The sequence below is a fragment of the Coffea arabica genome, chromosome 8e (assembly GCF_036785885.1).
Source record: "Coffea arabica cultivar ET-39 chromosome 8e, Coffea Arabica ET-39 HiFi, whole genome shotgun sequence".
Taxonomy (NCBI): domain Eukaryota; kingdom Viridiplantae; phylum Streptophyta; class Magnoliopsida; order Gentianales; family Rubiaceae; genus Coffea; species Coffea arabica.
The window spans coordinates 20,257,448-20,284,954 of NC_092324.1; the positions used below are offsets into that span (position 1 = coordinate 20,257,448).

At 41.8% G+C, this 27,507-nt stretch overlaps 2 protein-coding genes across 2 annotated transcripts; one reads left to right on the plus strand and one right to left on the minus strand.

Annotated features, from left to right (window-relative positions):
* Positions 1–936: 936 nt before the first annotated feature.
* Positions 937–6,860, plus strand: LOC140012680 (uncharacterized). Its single transcript, XM_072060961.1, has 2 exons — positions 937–1,172; positions 1,253–6,860. Exons 1-2 carry the CDS (start codon positions 937–939, stop codon positions 6,858–6,860), a joined length of 5,844 nt encoding a protein of 1,947 aa, XP_071917062.1.
* Positions 6,861–14,667: 7,807 nt separating this feature from the next.
* On the minus strand, positions 14,668–26,514 carry LOC113704572 (uncharacterized). The gene is made up of 2 exons (XM_027226462.2): positions 25,881–26,514; positions 14,668–14,849 (listed from the first exon to the last, which is right to left on the minus strand). The coding sequence occupies exons 1-2, from the start codon at positions 26,512–26,514 to the stop codon at positions 14,668–14,670; spliced, it is 816 nt and encodes a 271-aa protein (XP_027082263.2).
* Positions 26,515–27,507: the final 993 nt, after the last annotated feature.

Consider the following 27,507-nt stretch of genomic DNA (forward strand, 5'->3'; position numbering starts at 1 on the left):
GTTCTATTTCTGATTTGTGTGAGTTAACGACTGCGTCCCGACGAGAGCTGGGCAGGCGGTCCGCTGAACCCTCTGGTTCGCCTAAGGGGGAAGTGGGGCTGTCACAGGAAATGTGCGGTCTTAGTTAATCGATCCACTATTACCCAAATTGCATCATGCCTCTTTTGTGTTCGTGGCAACCCTGATACAAAATCCATCGTTATGTGCTCCCATTTCCATTCAGGGATCTCTAAAGGCTGTAACAGACCTGACGGTTTTTGATGCCCAGCTTTCACTTGTTGGCACGTAAGACACTTTTGCACAAACTGGGCAATCTCCGTCTTCATATTATTCCACCAATACAGACTTTTTAGATCTTGGTACATCTTATTATTCCCTGGGTGCACCATATACCTAGAGCGGTGAGATTCCTCCAAAATCTCCCTCTTTAACTCCTCATCCCTAGGTACAACGACACGATTTCGGAACTTTAAGATTCCATCAGGATCTAGGTTAAAGTTAGGCAACTCCCATTTCTTCACTTTTTCCACCCACTTTTGCACCATTGGGTCCTTCACTTGGCCCTCTTCAATTCGATCCAACAGTGTCGACTTCACCTCAATATTTCTAAGAATCACCTTCTTCGGTTCCAGACGAGGTTTCTGTGAGGACCCGTACTTTTCTTAATTGCACGTTTTCTGCATTTTCTTTATTAGAAAATTTTTCTAGATCAATTTTATGAGTAAATATAGTTTTTAAATGATTTTTCTAGTATCGGTTAGTTTTTGAGAAATTAAGAGTGAGGATGCTCACCTCGGCCATCCTGCGTGTCCGAGGTGAACTCACCTCGTCCCTTATCAGAGCTCATCCGTATCTTGGGCATAACCCCTGAGCTCGGCCACTTCCCTAGCCTACCGTGTAGGTGACCTCGGCACCACCCACTTCAGCCGCACGCTGATGAGGTCACGACCCCTGACATCACCCAGGTCCAGTGCTTTATCTGAAAAGCACTGGAGACTCTTAATGGAACCTGCTCAATACTCTCCGTCATCACACTCAGGCGGCTACAGTGTCAGAGTCAGGCCTCCTGACACGGGACAGAGCCGTAATGACCAGAGAATGGGTCCCACCAGCATGAGCTCTCCGCTCTGTCCTCTACCCTCCTATAAATACCCCACATACACTCCTAGCAAGTAAGCATACACTGTTCATTTGCTCATACTCTAGCATATTTCTCGTTCTCATACTAACTTGATCGTCGGAGTGATCCCAGGGGAGAAGCCCCGCCATTCACTTCGGACAAGGAGGTTGACTTCGGATCCAGGAGTTCACCTCACCTCATCTCAGAGAGGACTGATTCATGTCGGTTCAGCTACCAACCAAAAATCGCCTCTTCAATTGGCGCCGTCTGTGGGAACGAGATAGCTATTAAAATGAGATCCACGCGCTCCAGAAGCGGAAGAGTTCCCTCAACTGGGGCTGGGCAGACCTCGGGTGCCCAGCAAGACCGCATATCTGAAGAGCCAGGGTCCCAAAGGACCCAGCCCAACAATGAGGACGCCATCGCCAAGATGGCCGAGTTTGTATCAGACAACCCTAACATTTTTGAGGAGCTAAGAAGGTACCTCAAAAGGCAGGGAAAAGAAAAAGCCGAGTCTTCCAAGAGGAGACCGACGAAGTCCCCTGAAGTGCCCTCAGGCGAGGACTCCGAAGATGGGCGTCTATCTCGGAGCACCTCCAGGCGAGTCTCATCCAAGGCAACCTCCAAGATTGCCTCCATCTCCCGAGCGTTTTCTCGGGGACTACTGGGAAAACGAGCCGAGGACCCACCTCGGCGTCCCGGAGGCCTAGCTACTGACTACATGAGGGCTCCGCCCTTCACTGATGACATCAATGGGGAGATGGTGCCCCCAAACTTTAAGCTTCCCAATTTGCACACCTACTACGGCCGAGGTGACCCCGAGTATCACCTCCGCGCCTTCATCTCCGCATTCCGACTCTACTGCGTCCCCAACGCCGTGATCTGTCGGGCTTTCCCCATCTTCCTGCACGGGACCGGCCGGAAGTGGTTCTGGAGTTTAGAACCGGGGAGCATTTCCTCCCTGGATGAGCTGATAGACCGGTTCATCCACCGCTTTGTGTCGTCTCGACCAATAACAAAGACTTCAGCTTACCTCTTGAACCTGCAACAGGGTCAGGGCGAGTCACTTCGCTCGTACGCCCAAAGGTTCAACGAGGAGAATGTACAGATACCTGACCAAAACGAGCAGGTAACTATTGCTGCCTTCACCAACGGGTTAGTAGCACGGATCTTTAACACCGAAATCCATCGGCAGTACCCCCGTACACTCCGGGAGCTCTGGGAAAGAGTGGACCAGGGAATCCGAAGTGAAGATGTAAATCGCATGAAGCGAGAAGCCCAAGCATCTCGTACGGGGCAAGATCCCCGGAGGAGGAAAGACGCTGGCCGAGGTGAACCAGGCCCAAGTGGCACTTCGAACCAATCCCGAGACCGCCGAAGTGTCTTCGACCGGATCGTGAAAGGCAGATCGTCTACCTCGGACGCCGAGCTGACGCCCCTCAATTCGAGCCGGACCCACGTCCTGGCTGTGATGAGGCAGAATCACCTCGGCCGCAACCCTCCCGAAATTCCGGGGAGGAGAGATAAGAGGAACTCGAACCTCTACTGTGCCTACCACCGTGATGTAGGGCACGAGACTGAAGACTGCAATGACCTGAAGCGGGAAATCGAAAATTTGATCCGGCAGGGATACCTGAAGCAATTCGTCCGCAAGGATGGAGGCTTCAACCGAAGCGTCTCCCACCGGGAGAACCGGGGCCCCCGCCGAGACGACCGACGGGACACGAACATACATTGCCGAGGTCCCGAAGACCGTAGGGAGGACAAGCGGCCCCCACGCGATGGCTCATCGGGCTACGGCCCCAACATCGCCGGGGTGATCAACACCATCGCGGGAGGACCAACGGGAGGAGACAACCAGAACTCCCGGAAGCGGACCTACCGCCAGGCCGAGATGGAGGTGGCCGAGCCGAGCTCTCGGCTGTCCGAGGTCATCACCTACGGTCCCGCCGACCCCGTTCCTGCGGCCTCCAGCAATCATGAAGCTCTTGTGATTGAAGTCCTCACCAACAACTACGTAGTCAAAAAGGTCTACGTAGACCCCGGAAGCTCGGTAGACGTCTTGTACTACCGGACTTTCGAAAGTTTGAAACTGACCAGGGAGCAACTCACTCCTGTCAGGACTCCCCTCGTGGGATTCGGGGGACACGTCGTCCACCCGGAAGGCATGTTGACCCTGGTGGTAACAATCGGGCGTCATCCACGCTGCCGAACTGTGCCTGTCAGTTTTGCAGTGGTCAAAGCAGACTCCCCCTACAATATGCTGATAGGCCGGCCCACGCTCAATGCCTTGAGAGCCGTATACTCCACCTACCACCTGAGCTTTAAATTCCCAACATCTGCGGGGGTGGCCGAGGTAAGCAGCGATGTGGGCGCCGCCCGGGAGTGCTACCTCGCCACCATTCAAGCAGCAGTCACCCCCCGGCCCTCACCGAGGTCAGAGGAAAAGAGGCCAGCGGTCCTCTCCATAGACTGTATCAACCCTCAGAAGGCAGAAGAGCCCAACAGGCTGGAGCCCGGGGATGAGGTGGAACTAGTGGTCGTGGATGAAGCGAAACCTGACCAAGTGGTCCAGGTAGGGGCGGGACTCCCCCCACCCCTGAAAGAAGAAATGATCTCCCTGATCAAAGACCACCGAGACGTCTTCGCGTGGTCCGCGGATGAAGTGGTCGGAGTGCCACCCGAGCTCATGACTCACCAACTCAACGTTGACCCGCAGGCCCGACCTGTGCGACAGAAACGAAGGCACTTCGGCCCCGAACGTAGCCAAGCCATATCGGATGAGGTCGACAAGCTCTTGCCGGCCAAGATGATCCACGAGGTCCAATATCCCACCTGGCTGTCCAATCCAGTCATGGTAAAAAAGGACACCGGGGGATGGAGAATGTGTGTCGACTTCACCGACCTCAACAAGGCCTGCCCCAAAGATTGCTACCCTCTGCCAAGGATAGACGCCCTCGTCAACGCGGCGATGGGGTATGAAATCCTCTGCTTCCTAGATGCCTTCAAAGGGTATCATCAAATAGGAATGAGTGAGGAGGACCAAGAGAAAACGGCGTTCTACACCGACCGAGGTACCTATTGTTACACTACCATGCCCTTCGGGTTAAAGAACGCCAGGGCGACCTACCAAAGGCTGATCAACCGACTCTTCCAGAATCAGATCGGCCGCAATGTGGAGGCCTATGTGGATGACATCCTCGTTAAAAGCCTCGCCACTTCATCCTTTCTGTCAGACGTGAGGGAAGTCTTTGGTGTCCTGCGAGACTCGAGGATGAAGCTGAATCCCAAGAAGTGCGTCTTCGGCGTCACCTCGGGAAAATTCTTGGGGTATCTGGTTTCCCACCGGGGAATCGAGGCCAACCCCGACAAGGTGAAAGCCATTCAGGACATGTCTCCACCTCGGAACATCCGAGAAGTCCAACGGCTAAATGGACGCCTGGCCGCGCTGAATCGCTTCCTGTCCCAATCAGCTGAGAAAGCTCTGCCTTTCTTTAAGGTGCTGAAAAATGCTGACCAGTTCGCCTGGACTGAGGAGTGTCAGGCTGCTTTCGACCAGCTGAAGCAGTACTTGCATCACCTACCAACTCTCGCTTCACCTCGGCCCGAGGAGAAGCTCTACCTCTACCTCTCCGCAGCCGACGAGGCTGTCAGCGCTGTGCTCATCCGAGATGAGGGCACCCAAGTGCCGGTCTACTACGTCAGCCGAGCCCTCCGCGGGCCGGAGACCCGATACACGCAAGTGGAAAAACTTGTGCTGGGGCTCGTCCACGCAGCTCGGCGGTTGAAACCCTACTTCTTAGCCCATCCCATCTCGGTCAGGACCGACCAGCCCATTCGGCAAATATTGGTGCGACCCGAAGCTTCTGGTCGCCTCACCAAGTGGGCTGTCGAATTGGGAGAATATGACTTGTCCTACGAGCCACGCACCGCCATAAAAGCTCAAGCTTTAGCTGACTTCCTTGCTGAACTCACCTTCACGGAAGGTCCGGAGTCCACTTCAGCCTTACCCGAGGTGTCCACCTCATCCCTGTGGACATTGTATGTCGATGGATCCTCTAATGGAGAAGGCTGCGGAGCCGGACTGCTCCTGGAAGGACCTCAGGGGGAGGTTTGCTCTTACGCCCTCCGCTTTGACTTCCCGGCCACCAACAATGAAGCCGAGTACGAGGCTCTAATCGCTGGACTCCAGCTAGCCCGCAACCTCGGCGCCCAGCAAATCCACGTCCGCAGTGACTCCCAGCTCGTGGTACGCCAAGTTATTGGTGAGTACGAGGCCAAGGATGAGACCATGCAACGGTACCTCTCCAAAGTTCACCAACTCACCGCGTACTTCAAGTCATTCGAAATCCAAAGGATCCCTCGGTCCCAGAATAAGCGAGCCGACGCCTTATCCCGGCTGGCTTCCACTTCATTCTCTGACCTCAACAAAACCGTCTTGGTGGAGGTCCTGAGTGAACCAGGGTACGTGGAAGAGGTGGCCTACCCCGTGCACTCTGAAGAAACTTGGATGACCCCGTTCATCCTTTTCTTGGGTCAAGGAGTCCTTCCCGAAGACCGAGCTGAAGCAAGGAAGATACAACGCAAAGCCGCTCGGTATGCACTCCGCGATGGAGAACTATATAAGCGCTCCTACCTCGGCCCATGGTTGAGGTGTGTCACCCCCGAGGCAGGACGCGAGGCCCTCCACGAGATCCATGAGGGCCTATGTGGGGCTCACATCGGCCACAGGATGCTAGCTAAGAAAGCTATGCTCCTGGGATATTTCTGGCCATCACTTCGGCAAGACTCCCAGGACTTCGTTCTCGGCTGCCCTTCCTGCCAAGTCCACGCACCCGAGCGCCACCAGCCTTCAAACTTCATGGTCCCCATCACTTCACCCTGGCCGTTTGAGCAATGGGGGACAGACATCATAGGTCCCTTCCCCAAAGCCGTCGGGGGTTATACATTCTTAGTAACCGCTGTGGATTACTTCACCAAGTGGGTCGAGGCCGAGCCACTTCGGACCATCTCAGGGCTGGCCATTCAAAAATTCTTTTGGAAGTGCATTATCTGCCGCTTCGGCATACCGCGGGTCATCATCTCGGACAATGGGAGACAGTTTGCCGAGAACCCGTTCAAGACTTGGTGCGAGAACCTCGGCATCAAACAACACTTCACTTCGGTAGGCCACCCCCAGGCCAATGGTCAAGCAGAAAACTTCAACCGGACTCTTCTACATGGTCTCAGGACCCGACTACACCGAGCTGGGTCGTCTTGGGTGGAGGAACTCCCCAGTGTCCTGTGGTCGTATCGGACCACGCCGAGGTCAGCGACGCAAGAGACCCCATTCTCCCTGACCTACGGCGCCGAGGCAGTCATCCCGGCTGAGATCCTTACCCCCAGCCCTCGGCTGGCAGCCTATGCCGCCGAGGTGAACGACGAAGAGAGGCAGCTGGACCTCGACCTCGTCGAAGAACGAAGGAACCTCGCCTCAGCCCGGATAGCTTCTTACAAGAACACACTGGCACACTACTACAATGCCCGCGTGAGACATCGTAGATTCCAACCTGGAGACTTGGTTCTTAGAAAAAACTCAGTCAGCCGAGCTGAACCGCAAGGGAAATTATGCCCGAAATGGGAAGGCCCTTACCGAGTTGTGGAATCTGACCCTAAGGGGTATTGTAAAGTGAGTTACCGAGATGGCTCATTAGTGCCGAGGTCGTGGCACGCCGAGAACCTCAGATTGTATTACGCCTGAATTTTTAATCAAGTAATGACTTCAGCTATTATGTTATTCTTCAATATCGTTGTTACGCTATTAAAAAATAAGGGGGACAAGCAAGGGATGAAGTCAAAGCAAGAAATTAAAGCACTGAGACGAGAAGAAATATGCTTTCATTCAATAAGAAAGAGCGTTACAAAAGTACAAGGCCGAGGTCCGAATGCTACTAAGCACTCTCCACCTCGGCCACCCCCTTAAAACCGCGAAGCCTAGACCCCCGTCTCGGCTCCATCCCCGGTCTTGGCTCCCTCCTGGGCATCCTTCTCTTCGGCCTCTTTTCCGCCGGGGTGAACTTCATCTCCATGCTCTTTGCCAACGTCCCCTCCGGCTTCGTCTCCCTCAGCGTCCTCTCCTCCAGCTTCTTCCACTTCCACGTCCTCGAACACTTCGTCGAGTTCGGACAGCCACTTGTTGAACTCGACCTGGACTTCGGCCAGATTCCTTCCTGCCTGAATGCCTTCGGCCATCCGATCGCATAACTCCTTGGAGTCCTCATTGTAGCTGGTATGGTTTTTTAAGGACTCCAAGGCCTCGGAGGAGAGGTGAGCTGCGGCCTCGTCAACGGCCGATGTGAAGCCAAACATGAAGTTAGGCGTAAGTAGTTGGCCGAGGTCCTTGATGAAGGCCTCGGACTTCCGAAAAGCGTCTACGGCCGAGGCTCCGGCACCCTCGAGAGCTTGCTCGTGGGACGCCTTCACCTCGTCCCCCCTCTTCTGCTCCTCTTCGAGGGCCGATCGGAGACTGTTGATAGTAGCCGCGGCCTCCTCATCCTTCACCTCGGCCTCCTTAAGCCGCCTTTCAAGCTCGGCCTTCTCAGACTCGGACACCAACTGTTTTTTCTCCAACTTGGAGATTTGATTCTGCAACTTGCCGGTGTCCTGTTCCTCGACCAGAGCACAGTAGCGGTGTGCCATCTCGGCCACAAAGGCCGAGGTGGAAGCTGTGGACACCATGAGACTTTGAACCATCTCGGCCGGGCTCAGCTTCTTCATGAACTCCAAGTCCCTCGGCAAGGGGGAGTGCATCACTAGTTCTTGGGCAACTCGAGGATGCTGGCACCTGTCGTTGACCGAAATTTTCCAGTCCGGACACCAATGCCCGCCGGGGTGCGTCTTATCGTCTCCGGGAAACACTGGGGGGCTATGGAAACGATTCCATAGCGAGGTCCCCGACACCGGATTAACTGGAGGCTTCAGCTGCTTGCCTCGGCCAGGAGGAGGTGTGACTGTTGTAACAACTCCAAGGGGAACTCCCTCTGGCACAGACGAGGTGGACCCCGTAGCCGCCGTGGCCGAGCTGCTCTGGCCAACCTTGGTGGGAGTGCCTTTAGACGCCGAAGTCTTAGCGACTGGTCCTTGTGACTTCTTCTTCTTTGGCGAAGGTGCCGATGTCTCGTCAGTGCTCTTCCTCTTCTGCCTCTTGGCCACTTCGGACGAGCCAGAGACGACGAGGTCGGACAGTTTAGTCACTGCACAAAAATAAATATTATCATATGTCTTAACCGAAGTGAAAGCAAAGCTACGAAAGAAAAATTACAAGGTATCTCAAGTTCGGTGGAAAGGAAGGAGGGCTTGGTAGTATTGATCACGGCTCGACTTATCCCCCCATCCACGAGCACGGCTTCGGGGTAGTCATGGCTGAACAGCCGAAGTCCCGACTTCATCAACTTCTGGAAGGATTCCTCTTCGGCATCCCCCGCAGAGGGGTCGGCCTTCGCCTTAATTGGCCTCCACCAAAAACCCCTCGGGAAGTCCACTCCGGACACGAAGAAGTAGTCGCGCTTCCAGTTCTTGATCGAGCTGGGAGCACCGATCACCAACTTCGGGATAGCATTGTTTCGATTGCCAACATAAAACCATCCTTTATCCGTCCCGTGTGCCTTGAGAGTATAGCATCGGCGGAAGAGGTCGACGGAGGGAGTCACCTCCTGATGTCGGCACAGCATCTCGAACCCCACAATGATGCGGACCGCATTCGGGGCAAGCTGGGTGATCCTCACGTGGAAGTGACGAAGTACGTCCCGGAGGAACCTCGACGTCGGCATCCTCAGCCCGGCCTCCAGCTGTTGAACGTAGACAGCCACCATGCCAAAGGGGGGGTTCGCGGCTGTGTCATTCGCCTCGGGCGGCAGAATTTCGTACCCCAACCGGAAAGGGTACCTGTTTATCACCTTCGTGGCCCTGTCCCTTCCTATACGACTTCTAAACTTCGGCATCTGACCGAAGTCGATGTTGTCCACGTCCTTTGGAGCGACTGGCTCCAGGACACCCTCGTCATGAGGTATCTCGGTCCCGAGCTCGGTATCGTATTCGACCTCGGAACCACCCTCGCTGATCTCGGACGACTCCAACTCCAAGCCCGTCACGTCGGCTCTCACCTCGGCTGATCCTTCCTCAGAACCCTGCGTCGACCCCTCAGAGCTGGACGTCGTCGCTTCTTCCTCAGGATCCGGCCTCACCTCGGTCTGGTAGCTCGGGGTCACAGTTTCTTTATGGGTCTTAGCGGTTTTGGCCATGAGTGAAAGACGATATGAAGAGAAAGAAAGATACTTACTATTGACTACGATCTCGGACGAAGACGATGACTTCGGCTGTGATCTCGGCTAATGGATTGACTTCGGCTACACTCGCGAATTTTGTAAGTTACAAGCGAAGAAAGAGAGTGATGGGCCACACGATGAAAGGGACCCCCTATTTATAGGGGAGAGCCAGAACCCGAAGAGGCAGCCAGAATACGAAAAGGCGGCAACGATTCGAATTCAGGATACCGTGTACCTGCCCTTCTGTCCATCTCTCCTCATTTAATGCCCGTCCTTTCGGCTGACACCCTCTGCACGAAACGTCCCACCACTTCACGACGCGACGGTTACCTCTGACCACGTCCTGTCAACTGACTCGACCACGTGTCAAGTCCCCGCATCTTCCGGAGCAGTCTCAGGACCCCGACTCTTCATGACTTCGGCACAAGGAAGCCTCGGCACCTCTCAGTCCCGGAGCACCCGAGGCTTGGGGGGCTTATTGAGGATGCTCACCTCGGCCATCCTGCGTGTCCGAGGTGAACTCACCTCGTCCCTTATCAGAGCTCATCCGTATCTTGGGCATAACCCCTGAGCTCGGCCACTTCCCTAGCCTACCGTGTAGGTGACCTCGGCACCACCCACTTCGGCCGCACGCTGATGAGGTCACGGCCCCTGACATCACCCAGGTCCAGTGCTTTATCTGAAAAGCACTGGAGACTCTTAATGGAACCTGCTCAATACTCTCCGTCATCACACTCAGGCGGCTACAGTGTCAGAGTCAGGCCTCCTGACACGGGACAGAGCCGTAATGACCAGAGAATGGGTCCCACCAGCATGAGCTCTCCGCTCTGTCCTCTACCCTCCTATAAATACCCCACATACACTCCTAGCAAGTAAGCATACACTGTTCATTTGCTCATACTCTAGCATATTTCTCGTTCTCATACTAACTTGATCGTCGGAGTGATCCCAGGGGAGAAGCCCCGCCATTCACTTCGGACAAGGAGGTTGACTTCGGATCCAGGAGTTCACCTCACCTCATCTCAGAGAGGACTGATTCAGGTCGGTTCAGCTACCAACCAAAAATCGCCTCTTCAAAGAGCGTATATCGGACGTGGGACCCGCTAGTGTGGAAAATTCAGAAAAATTCGGCCAGTTCGGTTAAGTTTTGGATACTGGGTTTAGTTTATCGGGTGTTATGAGATATTTAGAGGTTGCCAAGTGGATTGGTGTAAGAGAGACAAAAAGTTAGGCAAGCAATTAATGAAGAGGACATGTGTCACTTGAGGATTTATTCTTACCTTTTTGACCTTTTGACCACTATTCATGCCTTTACCATTTAAACCAAAATTGACCCAAAATTCTTCTTATTTTGAAGCTCTTGGCGGAATTTCTTGCTAGGCACAAAGGAAAGAAAACTCTCTCAATTTTCAAGCTCCAATCTTGCCCAATCTTTCAATTCAACCGTTTAATCTTCAAATTTTTCCATAGAACTTCTTAGTTTGGTGTCAACTACTACTTGATCAAGCTCTAGTGATGCAATGGGAATTTGGCTCCTGAGAGCCATCCATATTCTTATACTTTAGAATGATTAGTACTCATCGTGTTATTGTTTCATTTTAAAAGAAAAACTTTACACTCGCTCATTTTGAGATTTGCTACTTGAAGTGTTATTGCTCACTTTTATGAACTTTTCATGCTCATTATTTTGCTACGTGAGACCTGCACTTTTAAATAATGGTCAACTTGCTATTTGGAACCTCACTGGGCTTTTAGCTCATTCCACACCATTTGTTTTCCTTACAAGTGGTACGAGCGAGGCGTGAGACATGTACAGATTACCGTAGTCTAGTTGTTTTGAATTTTGAAATTGTACTCGCGCTAGCACCCGACAAGGGTTATTTGTACTTAAATTGTAAACACTTGAAAGTATCTTGGCATGTAGAAGCTTTGTATCTGGATTTGAGCATCAATGTATATATTAAGTTGAAATGGATGTGTTATTTATTTTCTATGGATGTACGTTATTTTTCTTGAGCTATGAGTGAGTGAGTCCTGGCGAGAGTTGGGCAGGCGACCCGCCAAACCCTCGGGTACGCCCTAGGGGGAGATGGGGTCGTCACATCGTTGACGTCTGGTAAATTGATACTTGGACAATTATGCCTTTAATATACACTTATTCAACAGCATAATCTATACACTTTGATTAAGGGCATTAAGAGTGGGCATTAAGAGTTCTTGACTTTAATCATCTTTGCATTTTACTGGCACCCATGATTAATGCTTTACTTGGAATTGATACAAGTATCAGGAAAGAGAATAAGTACTATTTCAAAGAGAAACTACCAATTCAAATGGTAATGACAGACATTTCGGTCTACCCATATTTAATATATTTTTCACTACTTAGGTACCGAAGAATATTTCTACAAACTATGTGAAGGAAATGTATTTTATATTTTTGAAATTAAATGTAAGAAAAGAAATTGTTATTTTGGAAGGGAAACAGATGAGTAAGGTATTCAAACTCTAAATATTTATGGGTATAATTGTATTCATTTTTGGCAAAAAAAAACTTTCATTTATTCGAAATCCCTTTGGGCATTGCTAATACTTATGAAATATTAATATGGACAAAGTTTCTAAAGGCTTAGAACCTTTTTTTTTTTTTCTGCAACGATAGATGTCCTATAACCTAAACTAGCCTAATCTAGGGGAAAGGGGCAAGGGTAGATGGTCAACTAAGACCAACCACATATTGTGGCAAATTTGAAGGAGGCAGGGGTTGAACCCCTGACCTCCAGCACCACCAAATAGCTTAGAACCTATTTAGGTTGCTATTTTTTACAGTTTTGTAAAAAATATATATATTATAATGATTTGATATATGTGTTGTAAAATATTGATTGGAACATGTGTTCATAGAAAAATTTCTATTTTTTGGGTGAAAATTTGTAATCTAAACAAGATCTAGAGATCAATTTGCAGTTACTTTATTGGATCAATCTTTCCTGTACTTTCAGTATATACACTGATGGGATTAGATTGTATGTCATATTATCTGAATTTGAATTTGAATATCAAATTTTGTATATGTAACATGCATCTAGACTCGTTATTCTATACGCTGTCAGTGTATAAAATTTTTATTCTATTTTATTAGTTAAAAATCAATTTGGTTTATAAATAAAAAGAAGTTCCACTAACAGTAAGGGACACGTGGATAGGCATGTTCAATTTGTAATTACTTTATTATTCACCAGGGATCAATACACACTCAATAAATTAAAAATTATAATAATTGTTATTATAAAAAATAAAGTGCTAAAAGTGGAAAAACATATTGTGTGTAATACTAAAAAGAATGTCAGAATTAATGGGCAAACATGGAAAGGTTGTGGATGCATATAAAATGTATAAAACGTGAAATATGAAGAGCTAGGAGTTGCGGTTGATTTTTTATTCGTTGTTTTGTTAGAGAATGGTTTTACCCTTTATGATAAGGATAAAACTGACAAAGCACAAAATAACGTAATATCCTGAGGAGTCCCTCGTTTTATGTATACGATAGATATTATTTCGTAGTTAATATACATATCCAAGAAAAAGTTTCTAATGAACATACTTAAAAAGAAAAAAAAAATACTCCACATGCGTAGCTTGTGCTTTTGCCAAAATACAAATTTGATGATAGCTACAGACAATATTGTGGTATAGCGCCAAAATTATCACTGTCTTATCAAATCAAATACTATTATACTATCACAAATTGAATTTTTGAAGGGGTGATTTTGTCACTTTAATTGTGACATTAAAACTTGAGCTAGAGTAATATTTTTTGGACTAACTCTACTTTGCAATCCCAAAAATTATACCACTTTCACTTTGCACCACTTAACTTGAATCAAATTTTTACTTTGCACCCTAAATTTTAGTGTTAAACACTTTGTACCCTAAATTTTTAAATTTAGATACTTTGTACCATATACTCTCAAGTTTGTCACATTTAAGTCCCATCACAATGTCACCAAAATTGATGGTATAGAGGACCCTATAAATTAATGATAATTTGCTGAAAGTAATCAAAAGGAGCCAAGGTACACAACTAGAACAAAAAAACATATTATTATTAATTTGCACCATCTTTTATCTCATTAATTTTGCTAATAATATTAGTGATTTAGACCATATAAATCATTGACAATGTGTTCAAAACAGTCAAAAGGAGCCAAGGGATCGCTATTAGAGTAGAATGATACATTGTTATTAATTTGCATTGTCATTTATTTCGTTAATTTTGATAACATTGTCATTAATTGGATGTAAATGTGACAAACTTGAAAGTTTAGAGTGTAAATTATTCAAAATGATGGTTTAACGTGTAAAGTGTCCAAAATTGAAATATAGAGTACAAAGTGAAAAAGTGGTACAAATTTGAGGAACAAAGCGAAATTAGTCCTTTTTTTGGCATACAAGATGATTATCTTTTTTTTTCGAAACATTAGCGTACTTGCATTGATCTATAAGGAGAAAATACACTTCGAGCAAAGGCCCGAAAATCTGTACAACTCGTGTTCAATGACACGGAGGAAATATAATTTCCTCATCCATCAAAATGCTTAAGGCATATGAGCTAACATTAGCACTAAGATCATTATCATCATTACTAGCTAAGCAAAAAGAGCACATTCAAAACAATGACTTTAAACTTAGAATATCCTCAAGGATTGTTGTCATTCTGCATCCAGGGGACTTACCATTCTTGATTTGCTTCAGCAGGTCCTTGCTGTGAATTTGGATTCTGATGTTGCACCATCTTCTTTCCACTGCTTTACATAAAACCAGTTTGACTGCTGAAGCAGCATCAATATTCTTATCCCCCGAGCTTCTGTCTTTTAAAGCCCACAATTCCGTAGCCTCATTTGTCATCCTTCTAACAGAAACTCCAATTCCCAGCAATGCAGGTCTCAATAAGCTTCTTGTTGCCACTCTTAGATTTATGAGATCTTGGTCTTCTTGTGCATGACTGTCCTCCTCCAGTGTTGGCATTGTTTCTATTGTGCTCTGATCAATATTCTTAGAAACTAGCTCCTCTAGTTCCAACCATTCTTTGTGTGCTTTTTGAATAACACTGCACGGTTGATAGCTGACATGGTTCTCAAATTCTCTCTTGTTCCTTTCCTTCCAAATATGCCATAATATATTAGCCGTAAGACCCATATGGCTTTTTCCTTCTTGCCTTTTCCTAGCCTCTGTGATTCTGATTCACCATCTTTGGAAGTTTCCTATCTGATCTTTAGCTCCATCCCATATTAATGGAGCTACTTTCCAAATCTCTTGTGCTAGGGGACATTGGAATAGGGTGTGCTCTATTGTTTCTTGTTCCTCTCCATAGCCTTTGCACACTGGATCCCCTATTGCAGCTCTCCTGTATATTGCCTCTCTGACTGGGATACAAGATGATTATCAGTCTTAACCTAATCAATATGCAAACTATCACATTGTAGTCGAGAAAGCCTTTAGGCTTCGTTTGGATTGAAGAATTTAATGACGGATTTTAATTTTGAAATCCACCCAAATCAAATTAGTTGTTTAAATTGATTCAGAGGTATTAATTTATAATTCATCAATTTGATAAATTACAATTTTAAATCTTTTTAAATAATTAAGGAAATATGAGAGAATTTTAAATTTTTATCAAATCTCTCATATCAAAAGTAACTTTATAGAATTGTAGGAGTTTTACACAGCAAAGCAAAGAAAAAGTTAAAAATTCCAAAAGAAAAAGGAAAGCAAATAAAGTGCGCGAAGGTTGCAAGGGATCAGCCGAGGGAGCCAAGGAAGCCCGGTCAAAGTCAAGGGCGGCCCCTTAGAAAGGCAAGCACGTCATGGGCGACACGTGACAGATAGCGGCGGGTCTTGAGTTAGGATCTTTAAATCACATAAAACGACAAACTTAACTTTTTGAGCATCACACGCCATGCTACACATGTCTTGATACATACAATGAGTCATAAGTGGACCCCATAACCTTTTGGCAGAGGTACACCTCACTTCCATGATTGGACTTTCCAAAGTTTCGTCACTGTCGATGTCACGTACAAATTTACTATTCAAATAATTTAAGGTAATTTAAGGTAGCCACTGATTGAGGTTCTGCGTTCATATTCTTTTTTCCCTTTTCTTGCTTTCTAAATCTCTCATATTTTTATTTTTACTACAAAAGAAAAAATTTGTAAAATAACGGGTTAGTTGCCAAAAAGTTCAAACATCCTAAACCTATCTATAAGTTGAAAGTTCAAATTTCGTGTCGTATAATTACAAAGATTCATATAGTGTGTCGATGTAAGTATTTGATCTACATAGTCCTTTGTACAACTTAGTAGGGTCATAGAATATCACAAGTATTGCTGTTTGTAGAAAGTTAATAATAAATTAGCATCGAACAATAATAACAATGCACCAATGCACTTTGTAACATCTACTAAATAAGGAATGACTCATTAGTACTTTTGACGGTAATTCATTACTAATGTACCAATGCACCAGATGTTTGTGTGTCCATCTCTAGATCTAGTGTGTTATACAACAAAGTCGGGTTTATTCCCATCAAGCAATAGGGTAAGATATCATAAGTGTTTCTTTTTTATTTTTTCCCAACAAAATAGGGATGATACTTAAGATGTGGGGAGGGTGCAAGGAGATTTGATCAAGGTATCATAAGTGTTGCTTTTTGTTAAAAATTATTAACATATTACAATACTTCAAATAATAATAATGAACTATCCTTTGTTAAAAAACTCACTAAATAAGAATGATTCGTTAGTATGCCTTCTTATCTGATTATTAATATCATGTTTCATTTTTTTTTAAATAAAAGGCAAGTTTCATTAAAGGATTGTTGAATATTGTTCCACATAATTTGATTTACATCACTGTCCTAATTGTAGGTTAAACATATATTAAAAATAATAAATCTATAATATAATATGTACAATATATCTGAAAATTTTTTTAACAGGTATAAAAATACAAAAAAATTTCAAATTCTTTTATAATGATAAATCACTGAATCTCCATTTTGTGCATGTTATAATTGCCAGATTTGCTAATCAACGGCTTTAATCTTCAACAATGATGAGATCTGTCAAGATAGACTCAAGGACCACAAAAAATTCAGATCTAATGACCAAATCTAAAATAAATTCAGATTTATTAATAAAATAAGAAAAAAAAAAAAGAAAATTCTCACTAGGAATATGAAGACTTAGATTGATCAATCATTACTTTTGATGATTCACAAATCAAAATGATGATTTGAACTAATACTTTTATATGAGAAATTTGTTACAACGGGTACTTGATTCATTAGAAAAGAAAAGGAATGAAATCAAGAAGAAAATATGGGTTATAGATATCTATCAGATGCACAATGATGGATCAAGCGTCCGAAGGCAAACTGTACAGAACCTACAATCATTATTGAACACAACTCTCAGACGTCGCACTACAGGATAGAACGTCCAAAAGAAGAAGAAATAGGGCATCAGATGCAAGACAATAGTATCGACCGTTGGAACTGTTTGAAACAAGTAGCAAAACTTTCTGAAATTCGTATCGGACGCAAAAAGGCATCTATCGGCCATCTGAAAGCTTTAACAAAGAAACCTCTCGAGACCTGTATTGGACGCACAACAAACCATTGAACATCCAATAGTTTCAACAGCTATTTTTTTGAATATTGAAGAGAATTTTGGGGCAAAATTTAACTACTTATAAATACCCTTAAGTCTAAAAATAAGAAAGACTTTTGCGTACATGAGATATATGCTTTCAAGAGTGATTTTGTGATAAAAAAAAAACAACTTGAATATTGTATAGGTATGGAAAAAGTTCTTGGATTTGTGAGATTTCTTATTGAGAAGATCTAAAATTTTGGAGAAGGTAAGTCTCAATTATATAAGTGTTCTTCATTGTTAGGATAAGCATTTAATTGTAGTTTAGAAAGGGTTAACTAGGGAGAGTTGTAAAATCCCTTGATTCAACTAGAGTTGAGAACTTAGTGTGAGTAAGGGGTGAACCCTTCTTTGTACAAGTTGATTTGTGTTACCAACCATTGGAAGAAGTACTTGATTGAGCTCCATGATTGGTGAAGTTTGGGAGCTAAAGAAAGTGCCATTGAGAATACCAATTCATTTGGTTTGCTTTCTTTTTACTTTATCATTCTCTTATTTGATCAATTGTGTGATTTCCTTATTTTATCTTTATCACATTCCATTTGCTTAAGTGTGTGATCACTTAGGCCATTTTGGATAGTCAAAATTGGGTGAATATTTGCAACTATTTATTTCATTTGTAAAAAACTAATTCACGCCCCTTTTAGGTTGTTTTTAATCTTAGAGAATCCCTAGGAGAAATAGGAAATTTTCATTAGGAACCATAGGAGAAATAGAAAACTCTCACTAAGAAATTTTAAGAGAAACTTTATTAAAAAAATAAAATAAAACGAAATCTATAAGAAGGAGATCAAGAGGAAGGCCTTATGAGAAGAAGAGAAGTAGAGAGAAATTGGAGAAAAGTAGAGGTAGAGAGAGAATAGCAATCTTCTTTTGATATTTTCATATTTTTATATTCTAATATAAAAGTCACCATTTTAAATCAATACATACCTTACAATTTTATCGTTTAAAACTTTCAATGCACATTTAACAAGAGAATAATTTCAACTCAAAGTACACATATGTAAATTCACTAAAACTGTTACATGTCCCTGTAAAAAATTGAATTCTAAAAACCGACTCTGTTATTGAGATGGTGGACGTATTATCATGCGGTAATTGATTCGTACTCTTGTAGCAAAACACGGGATGATATTGTTAGTGAATGCACATGTTGTAACTAAATTGTCCCACAATTGACACCAGTGACTTTTACATTCTTCTTTGATTTGAGAGTTTGCATTCAGGGGTGAAGGCATTGCACGAGAGACTGAGATGTTCCCTTTCCAACTCTCAAAGTTAATTAACCTACTTAATTTGACACTAGCAAGATTTTCCTGATCCATTGAACCATTAGGCTTTACCATTTTACTATACATCATTAATACGTCCTCTTAGCATTTCTTTTTTGTTTTTCTGGTAAAAAATGATTTAGGATCTGTTTTTAATGAAGTGAAGTTTTAGAAGATACAAAAGCCATCTTGAAGGCCGGAGCACAAATAGTTCTATCGTTAAAGCTTCACAGTTTCACATTGATGTGCCTCTTTCTTGAAAAAAGAAAATATGTAGCCATAAGGCCCATAATTCAGAGTGAAAAAAGAAAAGAAAAGATACACAATAAAACAAGGAAACTTTTCAGTCAAATCAGTAAAACTGCGTGATTCTTTTCAAGCTATAGATTGACAATTAACAAATAAGCTAATTGAATATATAGCATATATTCATTTCAAGATTTTTCTAAGGGGTACTTACTTGTCACTTGTTAAAATATCTAAATCATATCTAAATTACCATGTAAATAAATACATGCACTCATATTCTTTTGCACCCCTTAAATGGGCACCCGTTAGTCAAACTGTTCATTTTATTGTCATGAAAATTCAAGCCTACGCAACATATTGGTCATACTCCTTGTTGCAGATTGGAGTAAAATCCATTTAAGACAAGCGTATTTGACTTCTAAACTAAAATAAGGAAGTTTTTCTTCTGTTTTCCATTCTCTTTCTTTTCATTTGAGAAAAAATACATTAAAATGGTGTAGTTTTGACCCAACAAATTTTATTAGAATGCGTTTTTTGTTTTTGGGATAAGCTGCTAGAATGCTACTCAGTTTCCAACTCTATATAATGAAATCCCCACAATAAGTATTATAATTGAGCTGGGTTGGAGGTGAAATTCAAGACGTAATTGCAGCTCCAATATGTGATGAAATTTAGGGGAGATTAGCCCTTAAAATGTGCAAGGGAGAAGAAATTTTGTGGGTTTGGATTACATTTTTTGCAGAAAAATTTTGTGGACTTTCGTAAGATTATTTTTTATAATTACACTGTCAGCGTTGGATGAATGATAACTATACAAAATTTGAATTTGAAATTCAACTTTTGTACACGTGTCATGAATCCCTCTGTTTTGAAACTCGGATCGGACCGGCCGGTCGAACCGGGAACCGGCCAAGTGTCCGGTTCGAGTCATGGTAAAAAACCGGAAATTTAAAGCCCGGTCAAAGCCGGTCAAAAACCGGATTTGACCGGGAAAAAACCGGTTTTTCTGGTTCAATGGACATTTTTTAAAAAAAAAACTCAATCTTTTCAATATTATGTTTTGGCCCCCTAAATTGTTAAAACTTATTAATATACCTCAAATATTTCATACTTTATAAATATTGTCCTAAAATTTGATGTTATTTTTCAATTAAATTCATAATTTTAATTCTAAACTTGTTAATATTTATTAAATAACATAAATTGCTACTTGATTGTTCTAATTTCTTTGTATTTTCTTGTTAAATATATTTGAAACATCAAATATATATGAATATACCTTTATTAATATTAACATATTATTAGATATTTTATATATAATATTTTAATTTTTAAATAATTTTTATTTATGACGTCATCCGGTTCGACCCCTATCGACCCCCGGTCGAACCCATTGACCCCTGACCCCTGACTTCGGCCGAGTCGATATCCGGTCCGGTTCTGAAAACATAGATGAATCCAATGATAATAGTGTATACACTGTCAGTGTATATAAGATTTACTCTTTTTTTTTATTATATTTTTCGATCACTTTACTTTCATCTCACACATCACATTTCTAAAAAGTACTTTAACATATATATGTATATATATATTTATAAAAACTCTTAAAGAATTACAACCCAAACGTATTGTAGGCTAATAGTCAATTCGAGAGAAATGTTTGACAAACTCTCTAGACTAGTCTATTAGTACTACTTAACATATCTAAGCCTGTTGCTAATTGATGACTGCCGGTTTATTTCGGAATTAGATTCTAGAAAGAAAGATATGCCCACAATAGAAAGGACGGAAACGATAGGTCTACCAAAGAATCTTTGGCGGATTTTGTGCCAGAATGGCTACTTTTCTAACCACTCAAATTCTCAACATCTTACTGTCCGCCACAGCTTTTCTCATTAATTGTTCCCGCTCTTGCAGTCTTAACTCATTTCTTATCATTTCACACGCTATTGCTCTATCGCACCAGGGTTCCCCGCCTTGTCTACCACGCGTATGAGGCGAAACAAAAGAAATCGCGTCGGAGGATTAACTGTCAAGATTGGATAGATTTCAACATATATATAAAAAAATATTTTGCAGGCTAATTTCATTTTACATCTCTCAACTGTATAATATGATACCTTTTTTGACAAATTTAAAATAAAATACTTTAGTCCATAAAATATAAAATTGTATCTTTAAAGTATAAAGTCCCTACATTTCAAAATGTGATTCTTTAGTTCCTAAAGTATAAAGTCTGTCATATTTTAGTTTCTAAAATATAAAATCTATCCTATTTTAATCTCTAAAGTATAAAGTTTCGTTTTACTTTAGTCACTAAAGTATAACATTCGTCCCATCTAAATATAAAATATATCTCATTTCTATCAATGATTTTAATTAAGTGGGACAATTTTTATATTTTTGGAACTAAAATGTCTCGTTTTGAGGTTTACGAACTAGAGTGAGAATTTGGATATAGTCGAAGAATGCAATGTGAAATTAGCCTTTTTTTTGGTCAAATCACCGCATCAAATTTCCTTGTGCAATTGCCTCTCTTTGTGGTTCCATTATTGCTGCCAATGTTGTTAGACATGGACTGAACCGATTGATTCGACTGGTTTGATCATGAACCGACTTTTTTTTCAAATTGGTTTGCAGCACAAAATTATTTTAGTCAAAAATCAGTCAAAACCATAAAAAATCGACTAAATTAGTGATTTGGTTCGATTGGTTGACCTGATTCTCAAACTTTTCTTCTTCTTTTTCCCAAACATAATTTGATTTATCTAAATTGCAACACTTTCATTTATTAATAGGAATAAAAAAAATGCTATCCACTTAGTGTAAATTCCAAAATCATTTACTTTCCTGAATGATCCCTAAATCAAAATGTGTTTCATCCCTACGTTGTTTCTTATCAATTTAGCATCAGTGATTCCAACTTGCATTAATTTGTTTTAATTTAGTTTTTCAAGTAATTTTGGAGAATGGACATATTTTATCCATGAATTTACATATATATATAATTATTAGGTATATATTTGATTGCAACTTTAATATTTTTGGAACATTTTCTATGATTGATCGAATATAACCAAGCACTTAATATCAATATTTCTGAAACTTATAAAAATATAAAATAATTATGATATCATGTTGACATTAGTGGATTTTTAAGAACGGTCCAATCGATTCAACTAGTTGACCTCTAATTCAATAATTTAGCCGAGTCACTATCCGAGTTTAATAACATTATAGGGTTTGTTTGGATAGGAGTTTATTTGGATAATTTATTCGAGATAATTACTGTATCACTTTTTGTGATGTGATGTATGTGAGATAAAAGGTGATTGGAAAAATAAAATGGTGTTTGAAATTTGTGAAGTAAATTATTTTATTTCAAAACTATGCAATCCAAACACACTCAATTTGATTGTTGCAACAATTCAGTTTAGTGTACAAAGACCTTTCTATACCCCATCTTTATATTATGACCTACCAAGCATGCCATGTTTTGATATTTAAATAATAAAGGAAAGATATAGTTTTGTTACTTGATAGTATTTTAGTTTATCAAATTAGTTTCTAATATTTCGATCCAATGTGACACCCCCACCTCTCCCTAGGGCGAGCCCTAGGGTATCAGCGGGGCATCTACACAACTCTCGTCGGGACTCACGCACTCATTCTATCTTAATAGAGATCCACAAGTCAACCATAGACTTAGGATTAAAGGAATATTTCGAATATACAAACCAAAATTCTTCTAAAGATACCATCTACTACTATAATCCAAAATCCCAAATATAACAAAATTTATACTTCAATTATCTCAAATGTCATACAAGAGGTTTACTAGTTTCAATCAAAAACCACTAATCTAGAGTTTCCCAACTTCCACTTTCAAAACCTGTTAAGAAATAACAACTTAGGGTGAGCCAACGTTCAATGAGGCTAAGAAAATCAAACAAGCAAGCAAGTAGCACGAACCAAATTAAATAACACACTTAAAAGCGATTTAACATGAATTTCATATAAGTGAGAGAGTAGGAAGTAAAACATAAGTAGAAAGGATACAGGAGCTCTCAGGAGCTATCCCCACGTCACGGCCGGTTCAAACCATCTTTGGTTGACCCTCCGTCAACTCAAGTAGCAACATGTCCGTAGAGCTCCACTTACTTCCTCCATCCACCATATCACCCTCTCAGATTCGGAACCAAACAAGCACAAGATGGCAATACTATTCGAGTATGCTAAACAAGATCTCAAAAGATCAACCTATAAAATTTCCCAAGGTTCACCAAACTTCTCGACCAAGCCCTTGTCAGCTCGAATTACCAGGTTAGCCACTGGGCTGAGGCGTCCCCACAAGTATAATTGGTCGAAAAGACAACACTCTAATTGACTTAGAATCGATCATAGCACTGAGTCGGGATGAGAGGTACCTCCCACCCGATTAGGGTGTGGTACATGTTGCCGCTCAGTGCTCACGAGTTAAAAGCATGTTCGAATACAAGTGCAAGTCACACAAATTCATATAACAAGTAGCGAGTATTGGAGAGGGAGAGGACGAGGGGCGATAAAGTACACCCTCGCCTTAACAAGTTTACAAATCACAAGAATCACATAACACTTGTACAAGTATCATTTCACTCAAAGTAACATGAAGCATGCACTTGACACTCACCAAAGTTAAGAGCAAAATGAGAGCAAAAGTAAGAGGTCAAACGAGCTCCTCGGTATCCATGTGATCACCTGAGACATGCAAAATCACGGTTACCTAAGTATTTGACCAAGGCTAATAAAAAAAAAATCTCTTGCTACCCACACTCAAGAGCCTCAAGTTCAAGTCAAATTAAAAGAGAAACTTTCTCACTTAATCACTGAAATAATACTCAAGGAGGAATCAAAAGTTCCATTTTCGAGTCAAGTTGTGGCAAGGACTTTAGATTTCAAAAGAGGAGTACAACGCTTAATTTTTGGCATGAAAATCGAGGAAGGGAAAAAAATGTTTTCATATCTTAAAATTTCTAATGCTATGCCCAAATTTTAGAATATAAGTGAACGTTCACGTTTTCTAAACTTACAAAGTCAAAATACATCAAAAGCGTCACTTATTTCATAGTAAATATTGGAGTTAAAAGATCCAAGTTTCAAATATGGAGTTAGTGAAATTCCCAAGAATTACTCTAGTTAAAACGCTCAATTTATGGTTCATTTTCACGGAAATCGAGGGCATAAGACTAAGAGGTGAAAAATCTTATTTCGGAACCAAAGAAAACCAACTAGTTTCGCTTGAAACTTGGCCAACTTCCAAACAATCAAGCTTTCCGATCCAAGTCAAGAGAAATCACATGTGCTCGGCAAAATCCATTTCCCAAGTATGAAATGGGGTGCAAATAATAAAAAAAGTTAGGTTTGAACCCAAAAAATGTTTCCAAACCACTTTTGAGCTTTTGTCACTTTATAAGGAGAATTTCAGTTTTTGTAACGTTTTTTGAAAAATCATAACTTGAGTTCCCTAAGTCCAAAAATTGCAAATCTTATACCGTTGGAAAATAGACTCAATGAACTAAAACTCTAAGACACTTTTATCAGATTCAAATCAGAAACTAGTCAAATTTTAGTTCTAAATTGCTGCTTCAGTAAAAACAGGGCAAAGCAGTCTTGAATTTCAGTGAATTTTGAAAATTTATCAAAATTCATAGGAATCGAATTAACCTCTGAAATTTATACCACAGAAAGACCTTCAAGTCTAGTTTCAAATGCGAAAAATGGAACTAAATTTAGATTTTTCTACACCAAGATACAATAGTGTTTCGAAAGCTGATTTTTGAAACCTGAAACACAAAAATTCCAGCAAACCTACTTGTGAAACCTTTCTCTTTTCCTTTCGTTTAAAGCTAGCTTAATTGCTCCGATCAAGGTACATCTAAAGCCATCGTTTTAGCAAGATTTTAGCTCAAGAAGAGACTCCAAAAACTGAAATTTTCTGCTCAAACTTTCGGCCATGAGGCTTCACCAAAAACCAGTTTTTGGCTCAGATTTTAAGCTACAAAGAAGGTCACTAAAACCAGAAATTTTCAGCACCATTTTCGTCCAAAGAGGGGGGCTCAAAACTGAAATTTTTAGCCTCAATATTCGGCCAACTAGTGGCCTTGAAAACTGAAATTTCTCTTGCAATTTTCGTTCAACAAGGAAGGTGCCAAAACTAAATTTTTCCACCAAGATTCAAGCATTATAACTCACTTTTCATGCCACCAAAACAACCAACAAAGCAAGTCAATATTAACCAACAAAGCCATAATCTTGCAAGCTAGTAAAGAGGTAAAATCAAACCATCGAGCAATCCAAGAATCCATGCTATATTACATGATCATCCAACCAAATCAAACATATCATCCCTCAAGGCATCTTCCTAAGAGCAAGTCAAGAAAGCAAGAAAATCCTCAAGACATGTTACCTAATGTCAAGGTTCATAGAACCCTTCAATAGCCCCAAGTGTATCTAACTAAAATTTAGCTAATGGACGAAAGAAAAATTAGAGCTTGGAGAGGCTACCTCCTTCCAAGGATAGCAAGCAAAACCTCAAGAAACCAAGTACTAAACCTCCAAGAATCTTCCTTCCACCAAGTCTTCTACCAAGTTTGAAAATAATCTAAGGTGTGAGCAAGGTTGGGAGCAAGATTAGTGAGTAAGATTGAGAGGAAGAAGATGAAGTTTTTCTTGGCCAAGGGAGAGGGGAGGTTCGGCCATGGAGAGGAAGAGAGAGAGTGTGTGTTGTGTGATTTTTGTGAAGTGAAATGGTGAAAGAGAGAAGTGACATAAAGCCAACTTTTATGGTGTAAAAGTCAACATTTGAATAGTGGTTCATTAATGCTCCTAATTGAGTTTAATTCAAATCACTCACTTCTAATCCCTCAATTACCTTTTCTTAGTTTATATTTGATCATCTTTAACTCTCCAAGACCACTGTACTCTCAAACCATATATTACCTCGAAAAGCATGCTTTCTCAAATTTTCACTAATTGGGTGACAGAAAAATTAAATTTAAGAGCAAACGTGTTTAAAAAAAATAAAATGAGGCAATGTACAATGCAGATGCAATTAAAATGAATAAAATAAATTGATTGGGAAAAATGAATAAATATATAAATAGATAGGCTAGTAAAAGAGAATTTCGAGTTCTCACATTCTTCCCCCTTAAAAGAATTTCGTTTTCGAAATTCATACTTTGATTTATAAATAACTCTTGATACTTCTTTCGGATCTCCTCTTCAACTTCCCAAGTTGCTTCCTCGATTCCATGATTTCTCCATAAGACCTTCACAAGAGGGATTTGCTTGTGTTTTAACTCCTTCACTTTTCGATCTAAGAGTTTTACCGACTTTTCCTCATATGACAAATTCTCATCAATTTTCACTTCTTTCGGTTGTAACATATGGGACGGGTCGGAATGATATTTCCTAAGTATGGAGACATGAAAGACATTATGAATTCTGGATAAGTTCAAGGGTAATTCCAGCTTATAAGCCACGTTCCCTACGTGCTGAATAACCTTATAGAGGCCTACAAATCTCTGTTGCAAGTTCTTTCTTTTTTCCGCCATTAGGCTTGCTTTCAAAGGTGTAATCTTAAGGAACATCTTATCTCCAATCTCAAGTTTCAAATCTTTCCTCCGATTATCCGCGTAGCTCTTTTGGCGGCTTTGAGCCATTCGGATCCTTTGATGTATCAACTTCACCTTCTCAAAGGCTTTCTCAATCCAAGGCACGGTAGTCGGGTTCAAAATCTTCTTTTCTCCAATTTCGTCCCAATGAATCGGAAACCGACGCTTTCGACCAAAAAGGGATTCGTAAGGAACCATTTGTATTGAGGAATGAAAACTGTTGTTATAAGCAAATTCCACCAACATAAGGTACTGACTCCAATTTTCTCCAAAATCCAAAGTACAAGATCTCAACATGTCCTCTAGGGTTTGGATCGTTCTTTTCAATTGTCTATCTATCTACGGGTGGTAGGTGGTACTAAAATTCAACTTACTTCCTAGACTTTTTTACATCTTTTGCCAAAATTGAGACACAAACCTAGGGTCCCGATCTGATACTATACTCACCGGTATCCTATGCAACCTTATAATTTCGTCCAAGTACAATTTAGCCAATTTTTCCAAGGAGTACTTTATACTAATTGGCAAAAAGTGAACAGACTTGGTCAACCAATCCACTATTATCCAAATAGCGTCGTGACCTCTCTGAGTCCTTGGTAGCCTTGATACGAAATTCATAGTAATATTCTCCCACTTCCACTCAGATATCTCCAAAGGCTGTAATAACCCAGATGGCTTCTGATGCTCGACCTTAACTTGTTGGCAAGTGAGACAGACCCAAACAAATTGGGCAATTTCTCTTTTCATATTTTCCTACCAATAAAGGCTCTTCAAGTCTTGATACATCTTATTTGTAACAGCCCCACTTTCCCCTAAGGCGAACCAAAGGGGTGAGCGGACTGCCTGCCCAGCTCTCGCCAGGACTCACGATGCAGACTAGAACTATCTATAGCGATCCGGAACTTACGAACGAGCGTAAACGAGTCAAAATGGTAAAATAACCCAAAATTGTAAAAAAATGAAATCCGAAGTCGGCCATGAATAGTGACCGACCCGTCAGAACCCAACCGAAATAGCCAACAAACATTCACATCTGAACTTTAGCGTTTACAAATCAAAATGACATACAAAAGTTTTCAAAAGTTAATATATACACACGGTTTGCCAAATCAAAAGAGAAAACACCCCAAAAGTACACTTAGGGTTTTAATACATGAGCTATACAAAAGATATGTTCAACTAGCTCAATTT

Coding starts and splice junctions, on each gene's coding strand:
- LOC113704572 (XM_027226462.2), bottom strand. CDS start 26,514: ATGGTTCCTTACGAATCCCTTTTTGGTCGAAAGCGTCGGTTTCCGATT. Junction 14,850..25,880: donor AGAGTTATTTATAAATCAAA/GTATGAATTTCG, acceptor CTTGTATCCCAG/TCAGAGAGGCAATATACAGG.
- LOC140012680 (XM_072060961.1), top strand. CDS start 937: ATGAGGTCACGACCCCTGACATCACCCAGGTCCAGTGCTTTATCTGAA. Junction 1,173..1,252: donor CCCACATACACTCCTAGCAA/GTAAGCATACAC, acceptor GAGTGATCCCAG/GGGAGAAGCCCCGCCATTCA.